Here is a 14,219-nt window from a genome sequence, read left to right on the forward strand (position 1 = left end):
GATATGTTGCTTCTCCTGGCGCTTGAGAAGTCAGCAGAGCATCACTCAAACGAGCGAGAGTTCACATCCGCATTCACACCGATGCTTCATTACACAGCTTGCGTCTGTGTGGAGCTTCATCTTGTGTACAGATCATTATATAGATAATGCAGCTTTGGACAGATTTATCCCAGTGAATGTGAGTGGGTGCAATGCCTAGTCTGAGGAACAGCGTTTAAAAACGGCTTTTATTTTCCAGCATTGTTCTCTGCCAGAATATCTGACAATCTGTTCTTTTTAGGCTTTTTATCAACCTTTTGAACAGAAAAACTAAAGCTAAGTCCATGTAGAGTAAAAACTGTCCAAGTTTGCTCACCACTTTGAGTAATGCATTCTGCTGCTATGAGTTTTTTTTTTTTTTATGTTGTGAGGGACGGGACTTCCCTGATGGCCGTCTGACTCCTCGGTGGCCTTGATGACCGCCTCAACCTCCTCCTTCTATTATTCATGAAGAGAGAAAAAGGACCAGAAAACTGAGAGGCACAACAAAGGTTCCCTCTCAACACTCCTCCAGAGAATACAGTAAATAAATGAGTGGTATAGTGAGTGACTTAGTCATGTTGAGGACTGACGAACGAACAGACGTCACAGTGAATCCTACTTAAATACTTAGCTTTATTTGATCAGGAACTCTCATTTATATCAAGATCTCTTTTACAAGAGAACCCTGCAAAGAAAACGCATATATATATATATATATATATATATATATATATATATATATATATATATATATATATATATATATATATATATATATATATATATATATATATATATATATATATATATATATATATATATATATATATATATATATATATATATATATATATATATATATATATATATATATATACACAACCAGACAATTCAGTCACACAAATTAGTCATCGCACTCACCAATTAAAATGGCTACAATATTTTTTAGCTTCAGTTTGTCTCACCAGTCCTCTCAGAAGTAAGGCTACTGGAAGCCAGTCTTTCCTAGTTATAGATGGCATGGAGAACTTTTAAAGCTTACCTTTCCTGTGATCTGGTTTCATTATTTCTCCCTTTTAACTCCGCAAAGGATGGAAAATGTCTCAGCAACCTAGATAGCAAGGCCATCTGATTTTTTTTTTCATATAACTCAGGATGAGGTTTTTTATTGACAAAGCATCAGACATACCTTTGGAAAATTATTTAACTGATTTTGTCTCTGATGAAATGAAAAGTTTAAAAGTTTGCAGTCCTGCCAGTGTTCCCACGAAGCTGCAAAGTTCATTACAACCTCATAAAGAAAATGCTGGGCAGAACAAATGCCACACTAGTGAGGAACATTCTTGACCTTGGAAATGGCAGCAAACAAAACAGTCCTACCACAACATTAATTTGATAGCTGTTCTGGGGCTTTTGATCATATCACATGATCCTCATCAATAGATAGTTTGCCCAGTTCTCATGGAATTGATCTTCAGTATGTTAAGTTTTTCTAAGCACTGTCATGGCTTTTCATCAATGTTGAAAGTTGAACTTTTCAAAGTTCTAAGGTTGAGAATTTATTTCGAAGCTTAACTTTTAAACCAACACGTAGAGGCGTCTTTGACGTCCATCAGTCGTGCGTCTCATTCTATAGATACGATTTCAGTTTATGAAATTAATCCACAATGATGCGTCACTTCCACCCCCTCACCCCACCTTTTCACACGTTCTATTTCAGTTGCGTTTAGTGCAGAGACAGCTATTTAGATCACACAAATATCCTGCTTTATGTCTGTTTTGAACTTATTAACCATATGTGTATTGATCGATCAAGGCTGCTAGTCTGTCTGTGAGCTTATGTGTTTCTCTGACTTTACAGGCAGATTTTCCACACTCGTTAGGTTGGCAATGACACATAATCAATGTATCAGTAGGTTACATACAAATCCTGCTGATTTCTTCCTAGTGGGAAAACGCTTAGCTACAGCACAAAGCAAAGATCACATAATTAACGAGTAAGGTGATTGTTTAAACCTTCATGTAGTAACTATATTAATAAGTTGAGATGCATTGATATCTAATTTCTTGGGAGACTGCAATGGAGACCTTTTTTTTCTAAATGACCTCAAACATATCTGACATTTCTGACTGCTGCTTACTCATTTATCTTTGCTGTAATATTGATGTTTCTTATTGTTATCTGAGCAAAATATATGCTGATACTAAGATCAGTGATAACTGTGCTGCACCAGTGTATCTGTTGGATAGTGACAGTGATTAATGAATTTACACATTATTGACAGATTGTCCAGTAATTAAAAATGTTTATGCATCCTGCCTTGTATTGGCTCAGGCTCAGAGTGCAGTTGAGGTATTTAATCTAAAATGAGGTGTTCTTCAGTCGGTCACATCCCCTGTTCCTCATAGAGTTGATTTTCCAGCACAAAGAGCCCTGCTGTTGAGTTAGGCTCAATCTGTTTGGCTTTTAAAGACTATTTCCTGCTGTTCCATAAAGAAGCCAGTGTGAAACCAACAGTTTCTTCTTCTCAGCGAGGGCACAAGTTTTTTGGCTGCTTTATTGAGCCTCAGCTTGACGAGAAGCCGTGGAAGCCCAAAGCAATCTTTTGAATTTTAAGGAATCCCTTTTTACTGAGCAGCCGAGCAGCACTAATGCCATGAGACAGAGGCAGCAGCGTCTTGGCTGTCGGGCAGTGGGCGGACGGTGAAGTGTTTAGTTTTCATACAGATCAAGTACTTACAGAAGCCACCACAGGCTGTTCCACTCTGTTCCCTCTGCCTCTTTAAAAAGAAAATGGTTTGTTTGCAGGGGAAGCTGCAGGGAGCCATTTTCTGTCAGACAGGACAATCGCTCTCAGAGCTGTGGACCAGTGTGTCCTATGGGCCCTGAAAGCCTCGTGTGCACATGCTGATGGTGGGATAATGTGTCCATTATACTAAGTGTGGTCTCAGTTGAATGATCTGATTGGTCAAAGAGCTCAAAAAGCCAGTCCCAAAGTGCTGCTCATTTTTTTGCTGTTGGTTGCTATGCCAACTGTTGTTGTAATGATTGAGCTATGAGGTGGGTTTCAGTTTTTTCCTGGACTTTTGTGTCTGTCTTGATGATACAAGCACGATGCAATGATGTATTTTTGCAAAAGTTTTGATGAAATACATTTAAACCGTTTATGCTAGATATCGAAGGTTACCAGCCCTCTATGCCCAAGTATCTGCAGTTACAAATCACAAACGAGTGGCAATACGATACCTGAGCTTAGTTACCAATGTAAATACTCTTATAAATACCTTACATTAAAGAATATATTTAAAAAATCCTAGCCACTTTTTGATGCATTCAAGGAAACCCCTACATCTGAGATATTAGGAGTGAGCTTTGGATAAATTGTCCAATTGTCCTGCCATTGGCCTGTATTTGATGAGCAAGAATATGAAAAAAACAACACAGTACCAGTGAAGCTGATTGTAAACACTACTGAAAACACTACTAAATGTCTGCTTATTGAAGAATTAAGAACAAAATTATGAACCAAACCAGACATTCAGTGCCGGATTCAGTCAGTAGTAAAAAGATGTTGCGGTTCGGCAACCCAGCCATAGTCAAAGATCAATACCACTGGCAACTTTATAAATCTGGGTGGTGATTCAGACGTCTGGAACCAGGCTAGCCATAACAGCCTCAACTCTTCTGGTTTCAGACCTTCCACAAGGTGTTGGACTGTGCAGCAGGGATTTGCCCCTGTGAGTCACAAAAGCATTAATGAGGTCCAACACTGATGTTGGGTGATCAGGCCTTTCTCACAGCCGGCGTTCCAGAGTAACCTGAAGGTGTTGGATGGGATCGAGGTCAGAGTTCTTTGTTTTCTTATTTTGTTGAGGAAGAATGACTGACCTGCAAATTCTCTAGGGGCCCAGCTTTGTGCTCAGGGGCATTACAAGAGCACCTGGCAACCTGGTTTTTGTCTGTATGTGGATGTCTGAGTCAGTTATCGTCTTTATATGGTCACATGGGAATGTACCTGTTGTATTATGTCCACTTACTTACGGAACAAAGAGAGGTTGTATTTAAATCATTTGTTAAGCTTCACTTCACTATATATAATCACTATACAAGAAAAAAAAGTAAAAAGATGAATGAAAATGAATACTGTACATCTGGACATACAGTGATCTCAGATCAGATGGCTCTTAATCCTGGTCTACACATTGTGCAGCTTCTCTCAGGTGAATGTTGCTCATTATAATCACACCTGGCCTCTTAAGACTGCTACAGAGGATTTAATATGTGAATGCAGACAGGAAGCTCGACAGGGCTGATACCACATGGCATCGCCTTTATTCGCCATGCCGTCTGTCCTCTGGTATTCTGACACTGCCTCCGAGTATTAGTCCCCCCCCGCCGCCCCCAACTTCCCTCTACACCTGCTTCTGAACACAAACTGTGGAAGATTTTGCTCACATGTAACTCTGAGAAAACATAGCCAGACTCCACAGTACTTAGCAATTGTTTTCTTCTGTCTAAGTCTGCTAAGCATCCAGGTCTCAGGAGGCAAATAAAACCCGGGAAAAGTCTTGGGTACGGCAAACAAAATACTGTCTGAATGGTCTCATTGTTTGCTTCCTGCCACAGTGAGATTTGTATGATCTTAATAATTCATATTCAAATATCATGTTTTCTTCCATACTTATAAGGTGTAAAGAAAGAGCTAAAACATTCACCCAAAGAAAAAGAGGACAGTGCTTCTTCTCGCCTTGTTGCATTTAATTCAATTTCATGAAATTCAATTTGTATTTAAGGTTCGATAAAAAGGCTACTAATCAGGTGACCCCTACATGGGTCTTTCGATGGGATCAAAATTTACTTTCCTCTTCACTCTCAACTCGCCAAATATGGGACATCTGTGACAAGTCTTTATATCAATATATTAGTGACGAAGTTGATTGGGGCTTACTTGAGTTAAAAACACAGAAATGACAATCAACTTTCAGGTTCTGCAAACACACTGGCATTGGTTCCAAACACACCTTTTGTGGTTTCAGGGGGCTGCTATAACATCAAGCTACGGCTTCATTTGATTCTGAAAGAGGTCAATCATTAGTAGCCAGCTGCCATGCTGTAAAGGGAAGTTGTTTTGAGAGTTTGCACAGACTACCAGGGCTGTCATTTTCCTCCTGAGGATGGTCTACTTGCAGCTGAGAAACATCTTCAATAACACAAAATATTTTTTCTTGATCTTGTTAAATATCCTTTTCACAGATTGCGACACAGTCAGAATTTCATTTTTGAATTTTCCGAGCTTAAATGAGCAGCAAAGCTTTTCCTCTATGTTCCTTCAAAAGAAACATCTGTTTATGTGGACATAATTTTAGATTAAAGGATAATTCCAGAAAATAACATGTGAGTGGGGACAGCTCTCCAGTCTTCCCAGTTCATCTCTCGGCTCCTCATGTGGATCTTCGGAGGAGGAGAGCCCTCAGGAGATCAGCTGTTAATCCACCCTGACACCGACTCAAACTTCAGTCAGTATATGGAGAAAATGGATTTAAAGGAAGCCACAGCTTATAGAGGATTCACTTTCTGAGTCTCTCTTCTGCTCTCCAGCTTTAATGCAATTAAAGGTCATATACATGTGTATTTGGGCCTTATACCAACTAAAAACCATAAAGCCTTTGGTGAAACCTATGAAGAGAGTGAATCCCCCTAACACTTGATCACTGTGATTCAAGATTCAAAGATTCAAGATTCAAAGTGTTTATTGTCATATGTACAGTAGGGAAACATGTTTCCATGTACAATGAAATTCTTTCATTGCTGTCTGCAATGAATGCCTAACAATTTAAGTATAAATAGTAAAAAAGATAAAATAAATAAAAGGCAATAAAGTGACGTTGTTGACGATGAGAGCGAGGAGAGATTTCTGTAGACTGTAGGATTGTCGAGACGGAGATGCAAGCGAGGGGAAAAAACAAAAATGACAAACCCTCCAAACCAAGTCTTTTGAGCTGCCTATGAATCACTGTCACCCGCACTGACTGTAAGTTTGGTGCAACATCGCCATCTGCTGACTGATAAAACCCTGAAGGAGCTGAAAACGACTGACCAGAAACATACACAGTGAGAATCCTTGTAAAGCATGTTCGCTTGTTGTCACTGCGTCAGGGAGGAGCTGATTCAAAGGGTGCTGGATGAGGTCAGTTAGAGGTGCAGTGAAAGAAATTCAGAACCAGTAGGATTGGTAGCTGCACTAGCTCACCAGCCTTTTAGACCAAAACTTGTGCTTGACACAAATAACTATTAATGAGAGAAAAGAACAATATAAAGTTACCCTTTAGTGAGCAATACCAAGTGATGAGATAAGTACACTAGGCAAGCAAGAAGATGTACATCTGGGCTATTTTGTCATTGGTTGGACTATTGATTTTTACAATTTTAATCCTGCTTCCGAGGCCAGCGGCAGCCACCTCGGGGGTGGCGGAGAAGGGGATGAGGCATTAGAAGCAGAGGAGCCAGGGACAGAGCAGCTAGAGGCTCAAGGAGTGCAGATGGGCAGCACGAGTGGAGCCAGTGGAGACATTTTTAGACAAAGGGCATGTTTTCTTTGGTGGAAGAAATTCTGTAAGGGCGTCCCAGCTACCATAACAAAGAACAGGGAAGCTCAGATTACAACACACACACAGGGAGTGTGACTTCATTGTCTGCTCAGCACACCATTATATTTACACAGCAAATAGTTGTTTGCTACTGTATTAAAAGTCAGAGGCTGGTGAAGAAAGTGAAAGAGTCAGGTGTGTTTCTCAGGAGATGGTGGAGACCAAAAAGAGAGCTAAAAGGAAGCTGAATATTGGACTTACATTCATCAGATGGACAGAAACATGCCTCTAATGGGATGATGATATTGCTCTGTGCCTGCCTGATGTGGATATAAACAGCTGTATAGTATAATGTTAGTCACAACTACTTTGTAAGCCGGCCATATGACAAATGTTCTGTTTACAGGTTGTTTTGCTGCTGCAAAGTCCCACATGCCACCGCCTTCATTTGCCGTGCCGTCTGTCCTTTGGTGTTTAATCACTGTCTTCCAGCATTAGTCACTCCTGCAGTTGTCTCTACACCTGTTGTCTAAACACAAACTATGGTAAATATTTTCTAAACTCCCATGTAGCTCTTAAAAAACACAGTCAGACTCAACAATCCTCAGCAGTTGTTTTCTCTCATTCTGGTAAACATTCAGGTCTCAGGAGACAAAATAAAACCCAGGAAAAGTCTGGGATTGAGCAAGCAAAAATACTGTCTGTATAGTCTCATTGTTTGCTTCCTGCCACAGTGGGACTGAAATGATCTTAATGATTCATACTCAAATAGCAGGTTTTCTTCCATAACTAAAAAGTACAGAGAAAAATAAGGTCTAAACAAACTGCCAAATAAATGATTTATTATCTCTGCCAGGCATAAACCTGGAGGGAATCATGTTTCCTGTCACACACGTGTACTTGTGTAAGTGTATCTGTCTGTCTGCAGCTAATCTCACACACTACTGGACCCATCAGCCTAATATTGTTTTGTAATGTATTTTTTGAAAAATCTTGTCTGTTTTTTACTAACAGCATATTTCTATATTCTCTATATTTCTTTGTTTAATGAATGCTTCTTTGTTATTTAACTGTCCCATCTGTCAGCCCGGGTCCTTTCTGAGGATCTACAACCTACGAGCGATCCCAGGATCCAGTAAGGTACCAGGCATCACCAGCAGCCAGTCAGAGCAGGTGGATCACCTGGCTTTTCATCTACATGGAGGGACAGCGTACGGCAGGGGCATCCGGGTTCTTCCAGAAAACAGCCCAGATGTGCAGGAGCTGAAAAGGTACAGCAGGAGACGAGGGACAAATATGTCTGAGAGAGAGAGAGAGTTCTAATTAGTGGTTCTAGTTCTGCTTTGGACCAGAAAAGTCTAAAGCAGTACTAATGCAGTGTGTTTGCAGTTCGACTTCTGCAATGGTGATCATTAATTTATCCGAAGGGATTAAAAGTTTGGAGCTTTGAGTTTAGAGTGAAATATCGAGAGGATTTTACATTGTGCTGCAGTATAAAATAATTCTATGGTAATATATGTATATGTGTTTGTTTGTGACCATGAATCTCGTAACCAGAGACAATTTTCTTTATGTTTTTGTAGAGTCATTGAGACCTTCCCAGAGGATGTCGAGGATGGCCTCTCTGAACTGAATGACTCAGAGCTGTTGGAGATCTGGAGCACTCCACCAGAGAGTCTGGGTATGAATGGATGCTAGTTGGGTCTTGAAGTTATCACTTTTTCCCACGAGACCATCAAATATCAAAACCTTTTAGTCCACAGCAGGTTCAGTAGAGCAGCAGCAGCTACAGTGTGTCGTCTGTGTCAGCACAGAATGTTTAGTGACATTATGTGCAGAGCCCAACACACAACCACTGTAGTCACATGTAATATGGAAGAAAATACAGCTGTTATTTAAAATAGAGGCATATCTCTTCTGTCAGGCACGTGTGAGACCTATGACTGAAAAGGCGTGGCTGAAACGCCTCCTTTATAGACACTCATCTAGTCTTGTTTTTCCAATAAACCTCCTCTGTAGAATCTGCTTATAAATGACTGAGAATGAAAATCCAAATATTTCCATGGCATGTCTTCAATACAAAGAAAGAACAAGTCGAGTCAGGCTGCCCACCAGTCTTTCATTAAGTGAAAAATGTGTTCGCCAGCAGCGGAAATATGAACATCACGACTGCTCAGACAGACCAATTTCTTCACTGAAGAAAGGATGTCTGGATGGATTGAAGCTGCTGGGAGCTGCTTCCATTAGCAGGGTCTTCTAAAAGCCTACGCTTCACTGGGGATAAAATAAAAACGCCAAGCTTTGACTGTGACCTGGAGGTTTCCACACAGGCAGACAAATGGCTGCAGCTTTAAAACAAAAAAGCTCTTGTGTTCAGACCTGCAGGCCTGGTGTATGTTGTATAACTGAAGTTGTACTCTAGTAGACAAAATATTTAGGAACCAGTTTCTGATGCATGATGAATTATTTGGCTTCGTACAAACTTAATTCAGTTTTAACAGGAAAAATCAGCCAGTCAAATCAGAGCCAGGTCTTGATATATTGAATATTGAATTCATGCCATGAGGCCATTGATCTGTACCTCCTTATTATATAATACAATACAGAACATTTCAAAGAATTGAAAAGTAATCAGTCAGGTCTCGCAAATTCAAGGTGTCCTAGTTTATCACTCTAACACTTTAATTTATCTCCTTATTTGCTGTCTTTCATCGAAACTTGTCCACATAATTCTTGTATATTGTTTGCTTTTGTTTATATGACTGAATTCCTCAATTTAGTGGAATGTTTTTTAGCAAATAGACAAAGGAGATGATGGGAGCTGAGGCACATCCTGTTTTCTTGTTTTAATGATTCTAATAAAACACTTTTCAGATCGTCTGATTTATTTTCTCTCAGCTGGCAGCAGGAGCAGCTCAGCAGAGAGCAGTTTGTTTGTAGACCTGCGTGACTTATTGCTTATTGATTTGTGTATTCCTCGTGCTCAGTTCTTGATGGTTTCTCGGTTTCTGATTTAGACGCAGGTACGACCTGTCTGTAACACCTCAAAGTCCACATTTGTAAAATGAAACAAACACAACCTGTGGAGCTGTTGAAGATCAGCAGTTTGTTTAAACAGGATTACAACATTGTGCTTTCTAAATGAAGTCATGTGTAGTTTACATCAGTGCTTACAATGATCCAAATCATTCCAAATTTTGTTAGATCCCTTGAATGCTTTTACTTCCTGCTTTTCTAGGTCGACTTGTGAAGAGACCTGAAGCTTGCTGTTAGCTACAGTTTGCTGTTTGCACAATCGTTTGTGAAAAACGTTCTGTAAATCCAATCGGCAGCATACAAGACGCTATGAAGAATGCTCAGATAATTATTTTAGCTCCTGCTTCAGGTCATTGTCATTTTGAAAAAGTCAGAATGAAGCATTACGATGCATCATACTCATTTCATCAAATTCAGTTCAGTGATACCTCAGAATAAATAAAAAAGTCTTCTATAAGCTAAATTGGGATTGGTGTGTCAGTGGATTGTGCTGCAAGAAGCTGTTTCATGCAGCGCTATCGGACCTGTTAGCAACACTGCTAACTGCAGTAGTGACAGTGTTGCTATCAGGTAGCTCGGCTCATTGCCTCTTTCAAGGACTTGAAAGATTTATTTGTTTTTATTGGGTTAAGCCATCCATTTAATGCCAGGTTTCGTTCATGTAATTGATTGTATCAGAAGTTTTTGTTATATACTGCTGTAAAGTACTTTGGTCGGTATGATGTGAAAAAGGTGCTTTCGATGTGATTTTAAAAAGATTGTGTCTGAAACTGTATCTGTCTATATTGTTGTACATTTAGTGTGTGTGTCAGAGAGAACCTGCGGTCACGACATAAATCCGGTTACACTGTCCAAGCTGAAGCAGTCCGACCCGGGTCGAGTTCACCACGTCAGAGCCCAGCTCAGATCCTACGAGCCCAGCAGCCTCCACCAGGCTCTGAAACTCTACTGCAGCAAGTGTACCTCTATGTAGGCTCACACACTCAAAGACACTCAGAGTTGATCTGCATTTTTAAAATGTAATGAAATAATATGTGATTTCCCTCTGATCCTGCACTGTGATCTCAGGCTGGACGTCCCAGACAATGATCAGGTGTCAGGACTCTTCTCGGAGGCATCCAGGGACTCTGGACCCTGCAGTCCTCCGCTGTGGGCGCTTTCTGGGCAGATCGAAATCCCCGGAGATTCCCAGGGGTCCCTGAACCGATGTCTGAACATTCACCTGTCAACCCAGCTCATGTCTGAAGGCAAAACCAAAGAGCTCATCTTCCTCAAGGGTAACACTCTTTATTCTCCCCAGCTTGCTTTAGCATTATTTATAGCATTATTATCAGCATTCATTTGAAAACATTTGAAAGGAAAAGATCGAACACAAAAATCTAACAGAGAGAGGACATTTTTTTCCTGCTGCCATCAAACCCACAATTTTGCCCTAAAGAGGTTCTTGTGTTTTGCAGGGTCGACTCTGGAGGAAACGTGTCGACTAACGGCCGGCTACCAGAACATCGTCCCTGTGAGGTCGTCTGGAGGTCACCTGACTCTGCTCGATCTGTCTGCACCTTTTCTGTTTAGAGGCAGGAAGAGATACTACGGGTCAGAGATGAGACACACACACACACACACAGATAAATCCTAAAATACAGGTGGGGCTTTATCAATCAGTTGGTTAATCCTGAGGTAAACAAACAGCTATGTCAGCTATTTTTCTTCCTGGTTTCCCACCAAACCCAGATCCATCTATGACACCGTGTCTAAATATGAGGTGTAACATGAGCAGGGTGCTGGCAGAGCAGCCGCAGCTTCAGTGCCCCCGTCTGTGTCCTCACAGGATGCGTTCAGGCACAATATTGACTGTAGGCCACCCACATTTTGGCAGCACTCAAAACCCAACACACAATCTCTGGAGTTTAGAAAATAGACTTGAAGCTTAAAAATACACTTCAAATCACATTTATGCATGTTGTGTATACAGCGAGTACACTACAGGCATTTACGCGGCCCGTGTCAACAGCTGGATTGATCAAAGCGTATCTGATCTGTAAGACGCACATAATATGACGGGAAAATAAACACTTTCTTGTTTAGATGCACAGTTGGACTGTTAGAGTATCATGATTAATCACTGGAGGGGGTTTCTGAGGCTGTTTTACCATCCGACAAGCAGTTTTGATGAAGCACACTGGCAGTTTTAAGCCTGTGTGCCGCTGCTCAAAATCACAAAGCTCCTGAATCTACTAATTAGATGTGATTGCTACATACTTTAGGCCATGTTGTTTATGCCTCTGTATTATAACCAGTTGTGCAAGGGAAGTGTCACTGAGAACATTTGAGGTGGTGCATGTTAATGAGAGCGCATGTTTGATGATTCTGCTACTTTTTTTTCCCAGTAAAGGAGGCTTACACAGATATCCCAGAGCTGATCGTCTATTCTCTTTATGATTTCATGTGTGTGTTTTAGGTGTAAGCGGTGCTCTGTGGCTGCAGTGAGGGAGCCGTGTGCTGAAGGAGTCGAGGTGATCGATGATAAGATCATTGCAGAGGGTGAGAGGGTGAAGAGACAATCAGTTTCACATTATACTTTTCATCAACTTCATCAACAGAAAATTAATCAAACAATTTCAATCATCAATTTAATTAAAAGCAAATAACTCCAATCATTCTCTGGTTGCAGTCTCTCCGCTGTGAGGATTCTCTGTTCCTCTCTGTTTCATACCACTGTAAAACTCTTTGGATAATAAAAATTAAACTTTTCTGACAACATTTATCAATTAGGCCCTGTCCTTGAATGCACCATCAAAGACTTGAAACCACTGTCTTCCATTTATATTACTCTTACAAAACATAAAGTTCCTAGCTGTTGTTGCTGATGTCTCATCATGTGGTCTTCGAGGTTTAAAAGCTTGCTCTTTCGCAGAGTTTTATACGGCTGGTTTTCCTTCCTCCTGATTCAGCAGGTTGTAAAAGCTCCTGAAAGACTCCTGGCTGATCTGAAGTCTGTTTGGGCTACATGTTTTACTTTAAAAATAAATCACGCACTGTTAACGGCTCTGCTCTCCTGATCTGCAGCTCTCGGCGTTCAGCTGCTGCAGTTCGTCCTGCTGCTGAAGCTCGAGCTGCAGGACGCCACAGACACGCTGGATGTCTTCCTGTGGAAAGACGCCGTGAGTTTCAGATCACATTTGGAGTCGTGCTTGGATCAGAGGAGATTAGATGAGAAAGAGAAGGAAGAAAGTTGCCCATGTCCATCCGTCTGAACTTTTAGCAAAATTATATCTAAAGCTTTATGAAGTTTGTGTCACTCTGTTACGACTGTAGTGTCAGTTTTTCGAATGAAGTCCTCCATTGGTATCAGTATCACTTTAAAAGCACTTGGTATCCTAATTTTTGAAACGATGCTCAGCCCTTTACACGCCATCATAAAACCACCTGAAACAGTTTTTAGAAAGTGATTAATTAATGAGTTCTAATAATTGTTTGTGTCTTTTATCAGGAGTTGTTCTTCGGGGTGGCGCCAGAGGACGTAGCAGCCAATCAGGAGGCTCAGGACAGCATCCAACAAACAATGGACACCCTCTGTCCAGCAGTAGGCAGCACTGGTATGTCTGTCAAACTCCCACACAGCTGGATTGTAGAGTTTAAAGTGTAAAACTCCAAAAATATATCAGCAACTGTTTTGATGGAGGTTGATGGGTTAAGTAAAGCATTACCAAACAGTCCCTAGTTTGCACTTTTCAAAATGGGTATAAAACCTGCATCTGAACCAGGACATAAAGAAACAACACGGGAGTGATTTACAGAAATTTGCAACATTTCAAAGAGCGGAGGGAAAGACTACATAAGCAGCACATTAGTAATTATGAATTTCCTGTGCCTTTAAACAGAAGAAAGAGTGAAGCGCTGGTTCACCATGTTGGTTATAACGAGGCATATTTAGGGTTTTTCTGGGAAAGTGCTGTGAGTGCAGGTGTGTTTGTGTCTCCTCAGGTGAGCGCCCGTGGCTCGATTTGTGTCTGGCAGCGTACCGAGCGGAGAGCGAAACCTGCTATCAGATCTGCCACACCGCCATCACCAAACCCCCCTCCACGCGGTCCGACCCCGCCTGAACCAGCTTCAGGTCAAAGGTCATGGGTAAACAAGAGTCCTGCAGAACATTTTTTTTTATTTTGGTCATTTTGTACTTTACATCCTCCTTTTGATTCATATTTATTGTGTAAAACAAAATAATTGTACATTAAACTGTCGTTGCTGTTTCCTGTGCTCAGCCTTTTAATGACTTTCAAAATAAAAGAAATTTCTTTTCATGAGGTTGTCGATATTTTAGCAGCGTTAGCTGTATGTGAACAGCCAGTGAATGCTGTCTAATACAGAGAGGTCGTGATTCTCAGTATTTCACCAGCACAACAGATCTTGGGTCAGTCATACATTTAGCAAAATTTGCAGTATGTGTGTTGTTTTCCATTAAACTTGGTACAGACATCATTTTTCCTCAGGGTGAATTGAAGAAACTTTGGAGATTCCTTAATTTTTTGTCGTACTTCACAATCAGGTCAAATTTCGATTTGGTCAATACTTAA

General features: G+C 40.7%; 1 protein-coding gene across 1 annotated transcript in view; it reads left to right on the forward strand.

Annotated features, from left to right (window-relative positions):
• pot1 (protection of telomeres 1 homolog) overlaps window positions 1-13,969 on the forward strand; it is a 54,243-nt gene extending 40,274 nt beyond the window's left edge. Inside the window, exons 11-19 of the mRNA XM_070831033.1 lie at window positions 7,696-7,880; window positions 8,193-8,290; window positions 10,446-10,614; window positions 10,714-10,922; window positions 11,103-11,238; window positions 12,104-12,186; window positions 12,712-12,806; window positions 13,136-13,241; window positions 13,630-13,969. Coding sequence (XP_070687134.1) covers window positions 7,696-7,880; window positions 8,193-8,290; window positions 10,446-10,614; window positions 10,714-10,922; window positions 11,103-11,238; window positions 12,104-12,186; window positions 12,712-12,806; window positions 13,136-13,241; window positions 13,630-13,748 — 1,200 coding nt within the window. The 3' untranslated portion in view covers window positions 13,749-13,969. The remainder of the gene's footprint in view (window positions 1-7,695; window positions 7,881-8,192; window positions 8,291-10,445; window positions 10,615-10,713; window positions 10,923-11,102; window positions 11,239-12,103; window positions 12,187-12,711; window positions 12,807-13,135; window positions 13,242-13,629) is intronic.
• The last annotated feature ends 250 nt before the right edge of the window (window positions 13,970-14,219 follow it).

The sequence above is a fragment of the Pempheris klunzingeri genome, chromosome 5 (genome assembly GCF_042242105.1).
Source record: "Pempheris klunzingeri isolate RE-2024b chromosome 5, fPemKlu1.hap1, whole genome shotgun sequence".
Taxonomy (NCBI): Eukaryota; Metazoa; Chordata; class Actinopteri; order Acropomatiformes; family Pempheridae; genus Pempheris; species Pempheris klunzingeri.